General features: G+C 44.3%; 1 protein-coding gene across 1 annotated transcript in view; it reads left to right on the top strand.

Moving 5' to 3' along the window:
* The window catches only part of LOC141103479 (very-long-chain enoyl-CoA reductase-like), a 130,235-nt gene that overhangs the window by 12,285 nt on the left and 101,073 nt on the right, over positions 1-16,877 (top strand). Inside the window, exon 2 of the mRNA XM_073593114.1 lies at positions 15,721-15,912. Within this exon, the coding sequence (XP_073449215.1) occupies positions 15,721-15,912 (192 nt within the window). The remainder of the gene's footprint in view (positions 1-15,720; positions 15,913-16,877) is intronic.

The raw sequence follows: 16,877 nt of genomic DNA, 5'->3' as shown, positions 1-16,877 counted from the left end.
CCTGAGGTTATCTTTAGTAAAAGCTTCTAAACCCAAATGCTGCTAAACACACGTTTTTAAACATGGGTTACTAGCTGTGATCCAGAGTTCAGGAGAGGTTGATAGGCTTCATGTACATGGGACGTTTATCAGTGCAGCCCGCCCAGGATGCCAATCGGTGCCCATAAGTGAAAGAGAAAACATACTTATTTACAAAATCTTAAAACGGGCTGACATTTTTTGATTTAAAAAAAAAAAAAAAAAAAAAACCCCAGTGGTGATCAAATACCACCAAAAAGCTCTATTTGTGGGAACAAGATGATAAAACAGTTTGGGTACAGTGTTGCATGACTGCGCAATTGTGACAACGCTGAAAGCTGAAAATGGCTTGGGTAGGAAGGGGGGAGGGAGTGCCCTGTATTGAAGTGGTTAAACTCTAGTGTGTATAGCAAGAGCACAAACTACCTTCTCAGTATATCAGTTTTTCTTCCATGTATAGCTGTAGTGCACTGGTCATGGCACTCATTTTTTTTTTCTCTGCAATCTGGTGATTTCAAAACACCAGAAGGGGAATTTTTAAGCACACGCTGTAAGCTTTTTGGTGTCCTCATTCAGAAAGCCTTGTGGACAATCTGGCCTCAGTGCTGCTTGAGGCAGTCTCCTTTAGTTTGCCTCATTGACATGGGATTTAAGGCTCATTCACACCAATATGCTATGCAGCAAACCTGCGTTTTATGCAGGTTTCTGGAAGCACGTTTGAAACACACGGTGTGTGATCTGCTGCAGGTGTCAATATATATTCAACGCAGATCGCAAATGCAGTGCGTTTACCTGTACCAGATTACAAGGTACTGCAGTATCATGCAAATTTTTTTTTTTTTTCTGACCAGATGAGGACAATTTGGAATGGAGATCAGTCTACTGGGTGAGTACCAGGAATTAGCTGACTACGTGGAGGCCAGTTAAAATTGGACAAATTATCATTAATAGTTCCTACTATGTACAAAAACACCATTACTTTGGAGACAAACTCGCGTTTAAATTCAAGATGGTGCTGCTTTAATACCTACAAACAGTACAAAACATTTTACAGCGCACACATTCAAGAATGACATTTCCTGCAAGGCTAGTTAAAAACACCTGAACATATTTAAAAAATACGGGGGTTTGGTCACACTATATGGTCATATAGTGCTAAGCCCACTTACTGCGACAAAGTACCCCGAATTAGTGGGTCCTACTCTAGTAATAGAATGGAAGATCCTGTGTCTCAACCATGGGAGCTAAACTCCTCTATGTGGGAGAACTGAAGGGGGTACATCCTATACACTGGTGGCCACTAAATAAGAGGTAATGAGGAGGGGTGCATTACACCCCTTAAGTAACTTCAGACCAGGCAAAGGCAAAGTTTCAGAGGTTTTACTGGAATAATGTGGCATGAGGAGAATTGGTTAACAGTTCAACATAAGTACAGTCTTTTCCCAACATCCCTTGTGCCTGCCCCAGCATACCTGCTTAGGAAAGAGTCCATATTTGGCAGGGTCTGTGGTTGGTATCTTTAGGGAGGACTGTGAGCCCCTGCAATCCCCCTATATGTGGAAGGCTCTAGGACACAAGTGTTTGGCAGAAACGGATTCCCAGAGGCAGAGAGCCCTGACGGAAGCAGCAGCTGGCTGGAGGTCACTTGCAGTCTCCCCCCCCCCCCCCCCCCCCCATGCAACAGCCCCCCCCCCGGTTGCTTGGCTGAACAGATTAAATCTTCAGCTGAAAGACTTTTATACTTGTAAAGGTGTACATATTGTTAAAAGCTTCATAAACATTCCTATGGAGAACCAAACATGTGTTAGTAATTGGGAATCTTACGTTGGTTTCCCTCACCTCCCCCCATCACAGATGGAGAAAGGATTCACATTATGGGTTGATGACATCACAAGTGGCATGTCCTCTAATGTCTTCGGGTGGCCCCACCCCATGCCAATATAAGTCATTGCGCACATCGGTCCCAGCATTACACTGGGAGTCAACATCGGAATAAGGACTGGAGAGGGGAGGAGACCCAGAAAAAGAGCAGAAGATAGCGGAGAGGGGAGAAGACTCAGCAAAAGAGTGAAAGATGGCAGGGAAGAGCTGGAGAGGGGAGAAGACCCAGCAGAAGATAGCGGAGAAGAGCCGGAGCTGCTTTAATAAAATACTTTAAAAACCTGTGTAGTGTGTTTATGACACTTTAAAAATTTTTTTTTTTTTATTTAGGTGAATGGGTAGGGGTACGATGTACCCCATACTCATTCACCTAGGATGGGGGGGCTGTGATCTGGGGGGGCCCCTTGTTAAAGGGGGGCTTCTAGATCATGATAAGTCCCCGCCCGCAGACCCCAACAACCACCGGGTAAGGGTTTTCGGGAAGAGGCCCTTGTCTTCATCAATATGGGGACAAGGTGCTTTGGGGCAGAGGGGCCCCCCTCTGCCCCAAAGGCACCCCCCATGTTGAGGGCATGTGGCCTGGTATGGTCTCTTCCCCCCCCCCTTTTCCTGACCTGCTGGGCTGCGTGCTTGGATAAGGGTGTGGTATGGATCTTGGGTGAGGAGGGGGACTTCACACAAAATTTGTCGGGATTCCCCTTCAAGATTCTCAGCACACAGGTCATATAATCTTGAGCCGACTTCTGGTGAGACTTCTATTTAAATCAATGGGCTCCCATAGGGAACCATTGATTTTGACTAGAGAGAAACGCGAGATGGTGCGCAACGCTGTGTATACAACGATAAGCCATATTAAATTGCGTTTAACACCTTTTACCGGCATCTGGTGTTTTTACAGCCCTAGTGCTGGAGCCTCAGAACGCACTGGTCCTGGGTGTTTTTAAGCTCGAGAAGAAAAAAAAAAAGTCTATGCCACTTACAGCTCAAAAACGCCATGGTGGGCATGAGGCCATAGGCTAACATGGAGAGGCGTTTTTAAGCTGCAAAAAAAGCTCAAAGTGGCTGTAAAAATGTCCGTGGGCATGAGGCCTAAAAGTTCTTCATAATATTTCTTGATTAGGATATTAAGAACATTGGGTTTTTGATATAATATACATACTGATTTTATGTAGTATTTTTGGCTTAGATGTTAAGTTATATCCTATACTTAAAATAGTTTCACACATTGTTCTTGCTCACTCCTCAAATGTCAATGCGTAGACTAAGCAACTCCCATCATTACGTGAGGTGGTCAAAGCCCGTGGTTTTCTGTAGGACAAAGCTCAGAGGAACCTTAAACCATCCTTTTTAAGGAGGGGTCAGATTTTAGGAGTAAAAGCTAGCAATAGGACAGTTGGGCAGAGAATTGGCTGCAGACGCACCACGAGACATTGAAGGAAGCTGACACAGCTTCATACATACACAAAGATATACGTCTGATTCAATCTTCATTTTGCAATCATATTTACATTTTGATATTTGTTCTTGTAATATTGTATTCAATTTTTGCCTTTTTACATGAGAACTGAACGGATTTTCTTGGAACTTTCCTCATCAATATAATTTACAGAATATTGGTGTTAATACCATAATGGTACAATCACTCATAGTTCTAGTTGCACTGTAGTATCTACTTACTGTTACACATTTTAGTTCTCATCACAGCATTTCAATGTAAGTACTTTGTCAAACAGCTGTTTATACCTGGACCAATTTTTTAAAACCTAGAGAACAATGTTGCTGTCAAAGCAACCTACCAGATCCCAGCTGTCAATTTCCATTACTGGTTAGAATAGCCAATCTCTAATTCAGTGATTGCTAGGGGTTCTTTGAGCTGTGGCTGACCTCCCATATGATGGTGCCTGGGCAGTCCTGGGTCCATTGCCACTTGCTGCTCTTGGCAGCATGACACCAATGATCTTTCGCTGTCTAGAAGGATGGCATTCTGACCACCAGTGTAAAGGGGTATTCTTCCCAACAGCCACTGATTTCTGGCAGGTGTTCTATGAGACCCAGCTGTTTCCAGTATAGTTTAGAACAGCCATGCTGAACTAGGCTTCCGTGGAACCCTTGGGGTTCCTCCAAAGGCTGGTAGGGGTTTCTTGAGCTGTAGCTTATTGACCTCCCATATGATGCTTAGACTGTCCTGGGTCCAATGCCACTTTGCAGAGCCAGCATCATGACACCAATGATCTTTAGTTGACTAGAAGGATGGCATTCTTCATCCAACACACCATGAATGCATTTTTAGCAGGTGTTCCTGGAGACCTAAAAAATTATTTTAAGAGTCTCTCTTTAGGGTAAAAAAAAGCTGAGAATGAGTTTTTTTTTTTTTTTTTTTTTTTAGCAGATGTATGCAAGTGAAGTGTTGATGAAAAATCACAGAAGTTGTAGAAGGCTGCTGAAAATCTGAGGTGTAATTAAGACCAACCACTAAGCATAAAATGTGATAATATTCGTATCGCTGCAGAACACTGGTTTTAAGTGACTAATTGTAGTGCTCACATTACAGCATTCATATTTTGCTGATGGCTCTCCTTTACTCTGTCTCCAGGTCAGGATTTTGTCATGCCCTATTGAGGGAGAGACTAATAGTCAGATCAGGACTGCATACAGGACAAAGATTGCAGAGAGGCTTCAGATTGTAGACGAGCAGTGTGTATAGTATACTATTAAGCATTTTCAAAACCTAAAGTGGTTGTAAGGCCTTGAGGTTTATGCGTTCAGGTGAAAAACCTTCTACAGCTAACCCCCCCCCCAATCCAGCGATGTGCACAAGCGCAGAGGCTCCAGCCACTTTCTCTCCTCTTTTGACAGATTGGTGACAGTCAATCAAAAGCTGTGACACAGGAGTGGGAGTCTAGGCTGAGTCCTGTCTGTCAATGGACGCAGCAGCAAGACTCGGGAACGTGCCTGCACGGGTGCCTCCATGGAAAGCGGCTTTCCGTGGGGGCATCTGATGAGGGGCTAGGAGTGACCGTGGGGCACCCCAGAAGAGGATCAGGGCGGAGGATTTGCAATCACTTTAAGATTTTCTAGTAGCCTTTAGAGCACCCTCTAGCCACAGTTGAGAATGCTGAACATAAGGGCCCTCTGGGAGTTGGGGGGGGGGGGGGGGCAATTTTTTTACTCACAGTACTGCTCTAGGTGGACTTACAGCTGCACCTCCAACTGCAGGTTTCCTGGCCAAAGGGGGGAAAAGCCACAGGAAGAAAGCTGTATCATTGCCAAATGCTGCTATTTCTTCTTCGTTAAGTATTTTGCATAATGAATATTGCATTATGTTCATGAAAAACATGAAACATGAACATGAAAAAGCTCCTCCTTGTGTGTTGCCATGGGAGGGGCTTAGTCATAATGAAGCTCTTCCCCAGGATGACGCCCATTAGAAGGAAGGGTGGAGTCTGGCCAATGGCATTTTTAATGTAATGCATTGTTCATTTTGTGCAGTAAAGCTTATTCAAGGTTTTGATATGTGGAATTGCCCATGTACAGTATACTAGAGGTGTATCAGGCTGGTGGTGGGAACCCCTATGTCACATAGATGTTGCCATTGTTCATTTCTAGGCAGGTGAGAAGCGAGTACTTTTCATGATGCGCTGACCATGCTGGTGGGGGTGGTGCATTAACACGGGCACTTGAGCCACATTATTACTGCCCACCTAAAAATGGCATGTAGCTGCTCCAGGTTGCATGCATGTCGTGGTAAATTTGCTCCTCAGTGTCACTTAATGGCAGGCAGTAATGGTGCTAAATGCGAACCATTCAAGTGAACGGGCCACTATGCAACCATGAGCCAAACGCTTGGCTTGTGGTTGCACTGTGTTTACCTAGAAAAGGTCTATTTACCTATCAAAAAATAGTCCAGATAGTAACGGTATCACCTCCTGAATGCCTTACAGCTGCTGCTCTACTGCCCTCTGAAAAAATTTCCTCCCCAGATTGCTTTGCAGAGGGACATCAAAAGCTTCCATAAGTGTCAATGAGCCTGAGACAGGATTGTGCTTGGGAGACTGAAAGTCCGCTTTAAGCACTTTACCCACGTCACTGAAAACCTTCATGAATGCAGCAATTCTGAGGGGAAACCACAGAGCCTGTGTCCTACTCTCCAGCACAGCCATACTTGTCGCCTTGGTCCCAGTGACAATGTGAGTGCCCACCATTCTCTCAGTGCATACCTCTGCTCATGAGCTTTAACACTTTTTTTTTTTTTTTTTTTTTTTTTTTTTTTCTTGGATCCCTTCCTTCTGCCTCTTCCATACCCCCCAGGCTAGGTCCTTGAGTCCTTCATGCCATGATGTAGGTCCTGAGTATGGGCTACCGATTGTTGGGGGGGGTCAAGCTCACCAATCCTGACTACTGGGGTGATTGTCTCCCATGCCAGGTACTGACCTTCCGCTGGCTATCCAACCACACCACTTTACTGGTTACCCGTAGCGGAGGCAATATAGCTGAATCTCCTGCCAACTCCTTGCATGATTAACCCTTCAATGGTGGCTCTTTTATCTCCTCTTCATCTGTACTTGTACAAACCCTGTTCGTGATACACCCTGCATGCACACCTTTGAATAACTTTAGACCAGGCATTAAACGGTTAACAGTAGGGGCGTGGCCTGGCTCAGGATGTGATCAGACGTGTTCCTGTGTAGCTCCGTTCTCTCCCTATACAATCCTGCTCCATCCTGATCAACCATTGTCAGCAGCCCAATTTTTTTTTTTTTTTTTTGCCTAATCCCTCCCGGTGTGTCTCCTGCATCACCAGGGGGCATTTTGGTGGATGGGAAACCGGCGAGGGAAGAAACAAGTCCTGGTAAAGATGAGCATTGCCACCCGCTCCTGCCAAGATGGCCGCCGCAACACCGTCCATGGGCCCAGCTCATCACCAGCCTCCACTCCGGATCTCTTTGGAGACGGCCGGGACGGGTCCCCACCACCATCCCCTGAGGTTCCAGACCCTGCAGTCATGCCGATGCTAGCAACCCCGGGCTCGGAGGTCGCGGGTGGCGACAAGGAACCCACCCTGGCGGAAGTCCTTGCCATTATCAAGGTAAACTACGCGGACCTTGTGGGGAAGGTAGATGGGCTTAAGATTGACCTCCCTATAATGCGGCAGGACATGCACAAGTTACGTGGCTGGGTCACTGAAACTGAGCAACGTATTAGTGATTTGGAGGACACTGTCGCTCCCATCCTACCTAAACTAATTACATATGGGGGAAAGATTACATCTCTAGAGGATAAGGTCGATGACCTTGAAAATCGCCTACACAGAAATAACCTGCGCCTGGTTGGACTTCTGGAGCGGGTGGAGGGTTCTGACCCTGTAGCCTTCCTAGAGAGCTGGTTCGAGCAAGAATTTGGTCGTGAGCAGCCATCCCCCTGTTTTGTGATCGAGAGGGCCCACCGAGTCCCAGGACGCCCCCTGCCTGAAGGTCACCACCCACATACGGTGGTGATCCGTCTCCTTAATTACAGGGACTGTGACTCCATCTTGGGGGCTGCCAGGCGGAAAGGAAGTCTCTGCATTAATAATGCTGTGGTGTCCCTCTTCCCGGACTACTCTGCGACAGTCCGCAACTGTAGAGCCAGTTACCAGCGTGTCAAGCAGAAGCTCCGGGAGCAGGATATTAAATATTCCATGCTATTCCCTGCTATTCTTCGGATCACATACCAGGGGAAAGCCCATTTCTTTCAGTCCCCAAATGATTCCATGTCCTGGTGGGAATCACTACCCTGCCCTCCTAAGCCTCCTGCCTGATGCGCATCTCCACATCCTATTGGTTCCATTGCTGTAGCTGAAGTTTCCTCCCTCCTCCTGGTCCTGGTTCTCCTTTCCTTTTGCATTATTTTTTGCTATTTATCAATGCGAAGTTTTGTTTTGTTGCTTAAACATGTGCTGACTTTGGAGGATCATACTTGTCTCCGGAGAGGGAGTACCAAATCTCGTTTTTTAACAGAGCTTGAGCTGCCTTGGGGTTCAGTCCCCCCTTTTTTTCTCTTTGGAAATTTTGTTGTTGAACACTGACAATTTTTGCTTTTGAACTTTTCTTTTTTCTTGCCTCCTGTTCCGGGCCATGTGCCTCCTGCATGGTACAAGTTTAGGGTATAGGCCCACTCCCCTTTTTTTGGAGCTGGGCAGGGAATTTTTTGCCCTTGTTGGGTAATGCACATGTATGTAGTTGTATGGATGGTTGTATGTCTAGCACTGCGGCCCTTAATTTTCTATGTGGCTGTGACCGGGGGTGGGGAGCCCTCCAAGACCCCAGTATCTGCTCCCACTCCCCTCTGACCCAGTACTTATAATACCAAGCCCATGTCTGAAGTAAGTTTGTTCGTGGAATGTATGCGGGCTGAACTCTAAATTTAAAAGAGCATCTATTTTTGAGGCCCTGAAACATAGTAAACCACTTATCCTGTGCCTCCAGGAGACTCTCCTAATGGGGTCCAAAGTGATGGCACTTAAACACTGGGTGGCCAATCACTATCAATCTACTTACTCAAATTATGCCCGGGGGGTTGCTATCCTAATCCGTAAGTGGTCGCCCTTCGTGTGTCATCAAGTTATCCTAGATCCCAATGGGCAGTACATTATTTTACATCAGTACATAGAACATCCCTTATTCTGGTCGCGGTCTATACTTGCCCTCAGACTCCAGTCGGTCATCCTATCCCTCATACCGCCGGACCAATCTGGTTTCATGCCTGGCAGGAGTACATTTGATAATATCTGCAGATTGTACTTGTCCATGATGCAGCACGTGCGAAATGTTCTGGATTAGTCCTGTCCCTAGACATATTGAAAGCTTTTGATACTGTGAGTTGGTCTTTCCTATGGGAAGCTATGGCACAAATGGGTATTGGCCCAAATTTTATCCACTGGGTTCGATTACTATATGCTGACCCGAGGGCTAGAGTCCGCATGAATATGGACATCTCTGCACCATTTTCTTTGAACCGAGGTACTCAGCAGGGATGTCCTCTCTCTCCTCTGCTGTTCGCAATAGCCATTGAGCAATTGGCTCTGGCGGTGCGGCAGACGTCTGAGATTGGGGGTATCCATTCCGGCCCGCTTGAAGAGAAGATCTCTTTATACGCGGATGATGCCCTGGTATATCTGGATGGTAGGGAGAGCTCTTTTACTAAATTACTACAAGTTGTGGAGGAGTTTGGTGCGGTCTCGGGGCTCCGGGTGGGCTGGGAAAAATCCCAGGCCTTTGCTATCGGTCCCCCTTCTTCCTATGATTATCTAGAGGTCATGTATCCAACTAACACCCTCTTTTAAGTACCTAGATATTCAGATAAATGCTGACCTCCCTAGATATGAAGAACTCAATATCGCCCCTATAGTCCATCAGCTGACGGATAAATTCCGTACCTGGTCGTCACTACCCCTCAATCTAATTGGTCGTATCAATATATTTAAAATTATTTTTTTACCGAAATTTCTCTATAGTTTTTGGGTTTCCCTGGTTTTCCTCACCAAAAAATTCTTTGCAAAACTTGACTCCGCCCTGTTTACCTTTATTTGGAATGGTTGCCAACCTCATATAGCCAAATCCTCCCTGCAAGCAGCCAAGGCCGTAGGCGGCTTGGCTTGCCCGAACTTAAACTATTTCCTCGCCTCCCAGCTCACTTGCATCCATGACTGGCTGCACTCTGATCCCCAAACTCCTGCCACTGCCTTTCTTTTGACCTTATTTGAACCTCCTACCTCCTTGAGGGATGAATTACATAGATCAAGGAGAACAGGTGGCTCCAGATTCTCCCCCATTGAGGTTTGTTTTATGGCTTGGAGGGAGGGGGAAAAAACACTGACCCAATCCCTAGTAGATATTTCGCCCCAGGCTCCCCTGTGGCGAAATCCGAATATTCCTGAGCTCTCTGGCCATCCGGACTTGACGTGGTGGGCCCGTTTTTGGAATCGCACACCTTTCTCATATATTTGAGGAGAATACCTTACTGCCTTTTTGAATCCCTTAGACTTTTAAATATGGCCTCGATTAATATAAATTTTTTTTTTTTTTTTTTGTACCTTTTTATTACGACATGCCCTTAGGGCACAATTTGGCTCATTGTGTATAGAGCTCAAGGAATCCTATATTGAGGACCTTCTGTCATTCCCAGAAATAAACAAACTTGTGACAACCTTCTATGGGCGTCTTCAGGTGATGGGTGCGGATCCCTTTCAGAATTCTCAACGTAAATGGCAGATGTTTATGCCTGAGCTTTCTGAAGAGGATTGGGAAGAGGCAGTGGAAATATGCTATCAGGATATCAGCACTGCTGATGTCCTGATACAGTTTAAGTTTATATATCACTTACACTACACACCTGCCAGGTTGGTTAAGATGGGTCTGGGTCGAGATATTGCATGTGCTAAATTTAACATGAATGCTGCTGACTGCTTTCACATGTTTTGGACATGTTCTGGACTTGCAATCTTCTGGAAGGATTTGTTTGCTTTTTTCAACCGTAAGCTGCATCTTCCGTTGCCTCACACTCCGGAGGTTGAACTTTTGGGAGTATTGAATGACCATGTTCCTCGCACTCATGCTAGAACTTTGATACGTATATTTTACGCACGTAAAACAATTTTATTACATTGGAAAGATACTGCCCCCCCCCCTCTCGGCCCAAGCTTTCTTCCGTATTGTTCATGGGACCCTCCCCAAATTAAAATTGATATATAAAAGTAGGGCATGCCCTAAGAAGTTCACCAAAATATGGCAGCCGTGGCTGGACGTCTCGGGACTTCTGGGGGGATGTCCTCTTTACAGTTGTCTCAGTGATGTGTGATCCAGTAAACAATACTTGACATACGTCTACATGTAGATAGAGACTCCTATGTGCAAGTTTAATCCCTGTGGGTTTCTAGATATATACTGAGATAATGGGGTCGTGGGTGCTAGGTGTGTGAGTGGTTATTTCTATTCTTTCCTGGGGTATCACTGTTTTTTTACAGACGTCCTAATCGGTGATCTTCTCTATATTCAAATTAAGTTGCTGATTGCACTATACATGTATGTACTGTCAGTCTGTACTTTTGTGTTTGTGTTTTTTTTTTTTTTTTTTGTCTTTGCTTTGTCTTTCTTTTGTTTAAAAATGGAATAAAATAAACACCTTTATAAAATGGTTAACAGTAACTTTACCGAAGACTTGAGGCAGTACAGTTCACAATGCAGTCTCTCAGAAGCACAGACCGTCCTAATCTAAGGGATGCAGGCTGCCCAGCTGCTACCTTGACAAGAGGTCCATTTATCTCAAGTCCAGTACAGATAAATTCCTAGACCAGGGAGAATCCAAGCAGGGTGACCCAAAAAGGGGGGGGGGGGGGGAAGCACCCACCCAGAAGGCCTACATGGTATAGCAGTTCTTCCTCTAGAATCCCACGTGGAAGAGTCAGAGCCCTGAGGCCTTCCGTTTTTGAGGGGGCAGGACTTGGAAAGCTCAGGAAAGAGTCTAGACCGTAAACCCCATCCATCCTGGGCGGCCTACTAATGAATGCCTTGATGAACACATTTAAATAACATGGGTTTGCATTGAACACACAGAACGTTGGCACAAAATTAAAGAACACTTACATTTTATACCACACCGTAAGCACCTGCTTACACTGGCAGCTAACAGGGCCATCCACCGAGTGAATTTCAGAATATGACAAGTTTAACCACTTGGCTCCCCTGGGCAAATTGCCGTAGCTGTACTTCAGGCACCCGCGATCCCTCCTGAGAGACAGAAGGGAGATCTGTCAATGTAAACAGACAGATCTCCGTTCTGTCAGGAGAGAGGCGACAGATATGCTGTTCATACTAAGTATATATACAGCGATCGGTCTCCTCCTCCAGGCAGTCCTATTCCCCCCCCACAGTTAGAATAACTCACTAGGACACAGATTTAACCCCTTGATCGCCCCTAGTGTTAACATACAGTAATCTGTGGCTTTTTTTTTTTTTTTTTTTTGCTCTGATAGCTGTATAAATGTCAATGGTCCCAAAAGTGTTCTATCTGTCTGCCACAATGTCGCAGTCCTGCTAAAATTTTCAGATCACTGCCATTTTACTAGTAAAAAAAAAAAAAATTTAAATTCCCCTATTTTGTAGACGCTATAACTTTTGCGCAAACCAATCAATACATTCTTATGTATTCTACATTTTTTCAAAAACCATAATATCGACCTAAACTGACGAAGAAAATTTTTTATTTTTTTTTTTTGAGGGGGGAGAGACATTCTAGTTTAATTTTTATTTTTTTTCGCAAAAAAAGACCGCATAGGTGATCAATTGAAAGCTCCATTTGTGGGGAAAAAATACATCAATCTTGTTTGGGTACAGCATCGCATGGCCTGTCATTGAGGGGGCAAATCCTTCCGGAGCTTTAGTGGTTAAAGAACTAATCTCTAATTCCACAGGAATTCTTATCCTGCTAGCCTTAGTAAATAGGAAGGCTTTACTGGCAGGGGGTGTAGTATCCCTGTCAGAATAAAGTACCACAGTAGGGCAGATCGCCGCACCAACATTGCTTGTACAGCGATTTGTGTGTGTGGGATTCCCCCCCCAACCTGCTGGGCTGAACGAATTGCAGAGTGTACCTGGTTTTATTCAACACAGAAAAGGACTTTGAGCACTGTCATCAGAAGAGAGCTCTGGAGAGGAGGCGTGTATTGCTGATAGGGATGGATTTTTTTTTTTCAATTTACTTTGAGTTAAACTTCATGAAAATTTAGAGCACTTGTGTATATTGTATTCAGCATTTCCTCAATGACTGCTAATTTCTTTGTGTTTTTTTTTTTTTTTTTTTTTGCAGGATGTAGTTGTTAGGTGTGATTTACTATTTGCAATGCTGATTTAATGGTTTCGCAAGGAAGAAATGGCAGCAATCCAGTTGTGGTGTTTTTTTTTTTTTCTTTTGTGCATATAAATCCTTCCAGGGATGTTACAGTGGTGCCAAATTTTTCTTAAGCATGAATACAGACCTCAATGAATATATAATTAAGAGGCTGCAGTCTGAAGAGAGTAGAAGAGCTTATGGGGAGTCATAGTTTACATGTAGGTGGAAAGATCTTCTTGTGTAGCCATAATTAACAAGAGGGATATTTTGACGGTAGCCCTTTATTTAAAGAGGTTCTACTACAAAGCATTGTCATTAAAGGCTCCTTTACATCAAATGCATTTTAAATGAAGTACAAATGTATATGCAAGAAAAGGGTATTTCAATGAGCCTAGTTTATACCATTGCTGTGCTTTCATGTGCATTTAAAAATCGTGCAGCATGCTGTATTTTTTGCACAAGTATGCGTAAATATGCCTAAATGCAACAAACAGTGCAAACACATTACAGATACATGTAAATGCACATGGAGAACTGCACAATGAATGCAGGGATTATTGCTTAAGCAAGCCCTAAAACTAGCAACAATGCAGTTTCATGAGAACAGCCCTTTTTTATGAGTATAATAACAAAAACTTTGTGTATTCAAATCTTTTTGGGCTCATGCACACTGGATGTTATAAAAACGCCAGAAGGGTAAGCTGTAGAATTAGGTTTTTAGCTTTTTTGTCAGCAAAATTTGTACTCCCACAAAAGCTTGTGGCCCAAACGCTAATAAATGCCACATAGCTGTGTGTTTTGGCGTTTTTAAGCTTTCAGCGTTAAAGCGTCTTTACAGCTGAAAAACTCTTAAAAACCACTAGTTCTGTGGTGGTGTTTGGTTTTCCCATCCAGAAAAGGCCCGCAGACAAACGCTGATGACAGCCTATGTGTGCATGGACACATAGGATAACATGCTAGGGAGTTTACTGGCTGCAGAAAAAAACACCTAAAACACCCAAAAACTGCAGCTGTAAAAATGTTCAGTGTGCACAAAGCCTTCTCATTGACACTTCAGCGCAGGTCTGAAGCAAAATGAATTAAGATTGCCATACAAGTTGGTCTGACTGTGCATTCTCTTGAAGGCAAAGCCTTTTTTTTTTTTTTTTTTTTTAGACCGAGTAGAGGGATTAGAACCCCTGTCTTGCAGCCTATGTACCCATTGAGGTAGATTCACCCTCTGGTTATCCTGTTTATTAAGATTGAAAGTTAAAAAAAAAAAACTTTTGGGCTGTCCACAGAACAGTATTAGAGGGAAAAATCCTCTAATGGAGACACAAATTCTGGTGACAACCAGGAACTCCCATACTTCAGAGGGATTTCCTCACTTCTTCTGGTTTTAGCTATGGGACAGGAAGTAAGGGGAAATTATGCCAAAGGGACACAGATGCCAAAAACACCTAAGGATATGCTCCAATTAAAATGGCCTTTTAGTTCTACTTCAAGTAATGTAGCGTTGCCCCTGGAGGAGTGTATATATAAAATATTATAATACTGGGTCCTCTTGCCCTGCACCAGTGATCACCCTGTACCTAGACCCAAGTGACCATGGATAAAACTGAATGTTTCAATGTGTTTTATTAATGGATTAAAGCCCTGGAAAGTTGGTTGGGCAACAGTACCAACCTGGTTTTGCATGTTGCCGTCCCTTCTGGCTTGACACACCAGGCCAAACTAAAGGTATCAGCAGTTTCCTCTAATTACCAAATTAGAGTCCAACTACCACTGGCCAGTGGAATACTAAACAGGCTTGCCGGCATTGGAGCCCTTATGGTGGTTGAGCTCTAGTACGTTCTGCCAGCAAGGCTCAACATCGGCTGTATTACAGAACAAGGTGGCCATGAGGTCTCTCACAATTGAAATTGTTCCTGGGTCTCCAGGGGTCCCACAGAGGCCAGTGAAAGGTCCCAACACTCACTCTTGGGTCCCTGCTCTCAAACAGGGCAACACAGCATTCACATGGTCTTAGCAGCAGCTCCTACCTGGGCTCTCAACACAGTAGCCTATGGTCTGGCACCTCTCACCAGGCCTCCTTGTTTATCTCTCAGCCAAGCAGCCGTAACAGCAGCCACTAGCCCTTCTTAGGCTTTTGGATGCTCCAGTGTCTGTCTTGAGCTCTGTCTCATGACTTACTGCAATACAAAGGGGACATTTTACCCACCCTATCCCTGGGCTCAAATACCTGGTCCTTGCATGTCCCAGCCAAGCTGTTCTAGTATGGGCAGTGGACAGGGATTTAACTGACTGAGCAATTTGAAGTCTTTCTGGCCCTGGCAGCCGATAAAAGTCCTCCCTGCTCCAATACTAGGGGCAAGTCCTGTGGTAGCTGCCAATCATGGCTTAAGGCTGCCTCCTGTCCCTCATTGGCTATACGAGAGGAGAAAAAAATATTGTTACAGCAGAGATCGCTGCTGGTCACATTTTAAAGACCACCAAAAAAAAAACTTGTTTTCATTTTGCAGCTAATAAGGCAAGCCTTTTCACTACATAGTTATTGGTGAATATGTAGACATTTGTACAGTCAGATTGTATGGTCATTTTTGCTTGGTTTGATATCGTAGCATGATGCCACCACTGTTCAATCCTATATAAATATCCCTTTTTGTTGCTGTCCCTGTCCAAAAGCGATCACTAGTGACAGGAAATGAGGAGAAATCTATTCATTGGGGACACAGATGGCAATAAAAGCCCAACAGAGGTTCTAATACTTTCACCAAAATATAAAGTTTTGGCTGGAGTTGGACTTTAGGAATGCACCAGAAATTTGTGCCACTTTTATCAAACTAGGTATTGATGTCTTATCTAGCCATTTATACATTCTGGTACTGATGTATAATTGCGTATTTTCCTAAATTTCTAAACAATATAGTTATCTGGATGAATCTGTATCTTAAACCTATTACATTTCTTTGTTAGGGTTCCTCCTGGACTATATACCACCCAACCCACTCCCATCAGTATGGCAGAGATACTTCTGAGCATGTGCCGACTCCTGTCCCACCCTCTTCCCGGCCTTTTCTCAGGTCAGTAGGGATCCAACCTCAAACGCACAGCTTGGGAAAGAGGAGGAGGACAGGAACCCGATCACAAAGGACGGCTGCTTTTGAGGTATGCTGCAGGCCTGGCTTTTCAGCAGGTTTTTCCTCTGTACCCTGGCTCTGGATCTTTTAAATAACAAAACATGCTTATTAATGCTCCCCTCCTAAGATGCTGATTATTGTCCCCCTTCCAACACACGCACCATTTTTTAAAAATCTTTTGGGTAAGGGAGGGAGTGGGGGGGGGGGGGGGTTGTGAATGAATATACATACTTTACACCTGCAGCACCTAGGTACAGGTGATTTCTTTCCACATCTTGCAAGATGCACTGTACTGCAAGGTGTTCTCATGAGATATGGGCTACTTGACATTCCCTGGGATCTTGCTAGAAGGATCTTGACATCGCCCCCTGCAGTACAGAAGCTCCAGGAGAGGCTGTGAGTAAAGGTGGATGTTGCATGATAGTGCTAGATCTTTCAGATCAGGCTGTATGGGTAAGGGGCCTCACTGTAAACAAAGTATTTACAGACAGTATGTATGATTGGGTTAAATGACCGGTTTGCCCTGAGCCATTTTTAAAGACTAAGATGCTTGCTATTTAATTTGTTTAACCTGACAGCTAGCTTTACAGACTTCCATGTGTCTAATTTTCGAATCTTATTGGGATTCAAAAATAAGCATTTGTATCCTGCTCCATTACCCTAGTGAATTGAGCCAGTTGATGCCCAAATATAACCTGCAATATGCAAATGTGCTGATCTATTTGATGCCAAGAATAACTTGTAGCCTGTGGCTGTCCTTTTTAACTTCAGTCCATGGCAACAATGCTGTGTCTATTACCCCATGATGAACATATTAACCGAAGGTAGACATGTCGTCTCATGTGAAATGTTGTATGGGTGTATTTTTATTTTTATATTTTATTTTTTTCTTGGTTCAGACCTGCTCAACTTGGACATGCCGAGAAATAGGAGAGGCACACAGGTCATAATGATCAAATTATTTTGTGTGTGTGTATTCCCTGTAGTTGTGAC

Source organism: Aquarana catesbeiana, linkage group LG07, assembly GCF_042186555.1.
Source record: "Aquarana catesbeiana isolate 2022-GZ linkage group LG07, ASM4218655v1, whole genome shotgun sequence".
NCBI classification, from domain to species: domain Eukaryota; kingdom Metazoa; phylum Chordata; class Amphibia; order Anura; family Ranidae; genus Aquarana; species Aquarana catesbeiana.
The sequence above is the reverse complement of the archived record's forward strand: the minus strand, read 5'-3'. Positions and strand labels throughout refer to the sequence as shown.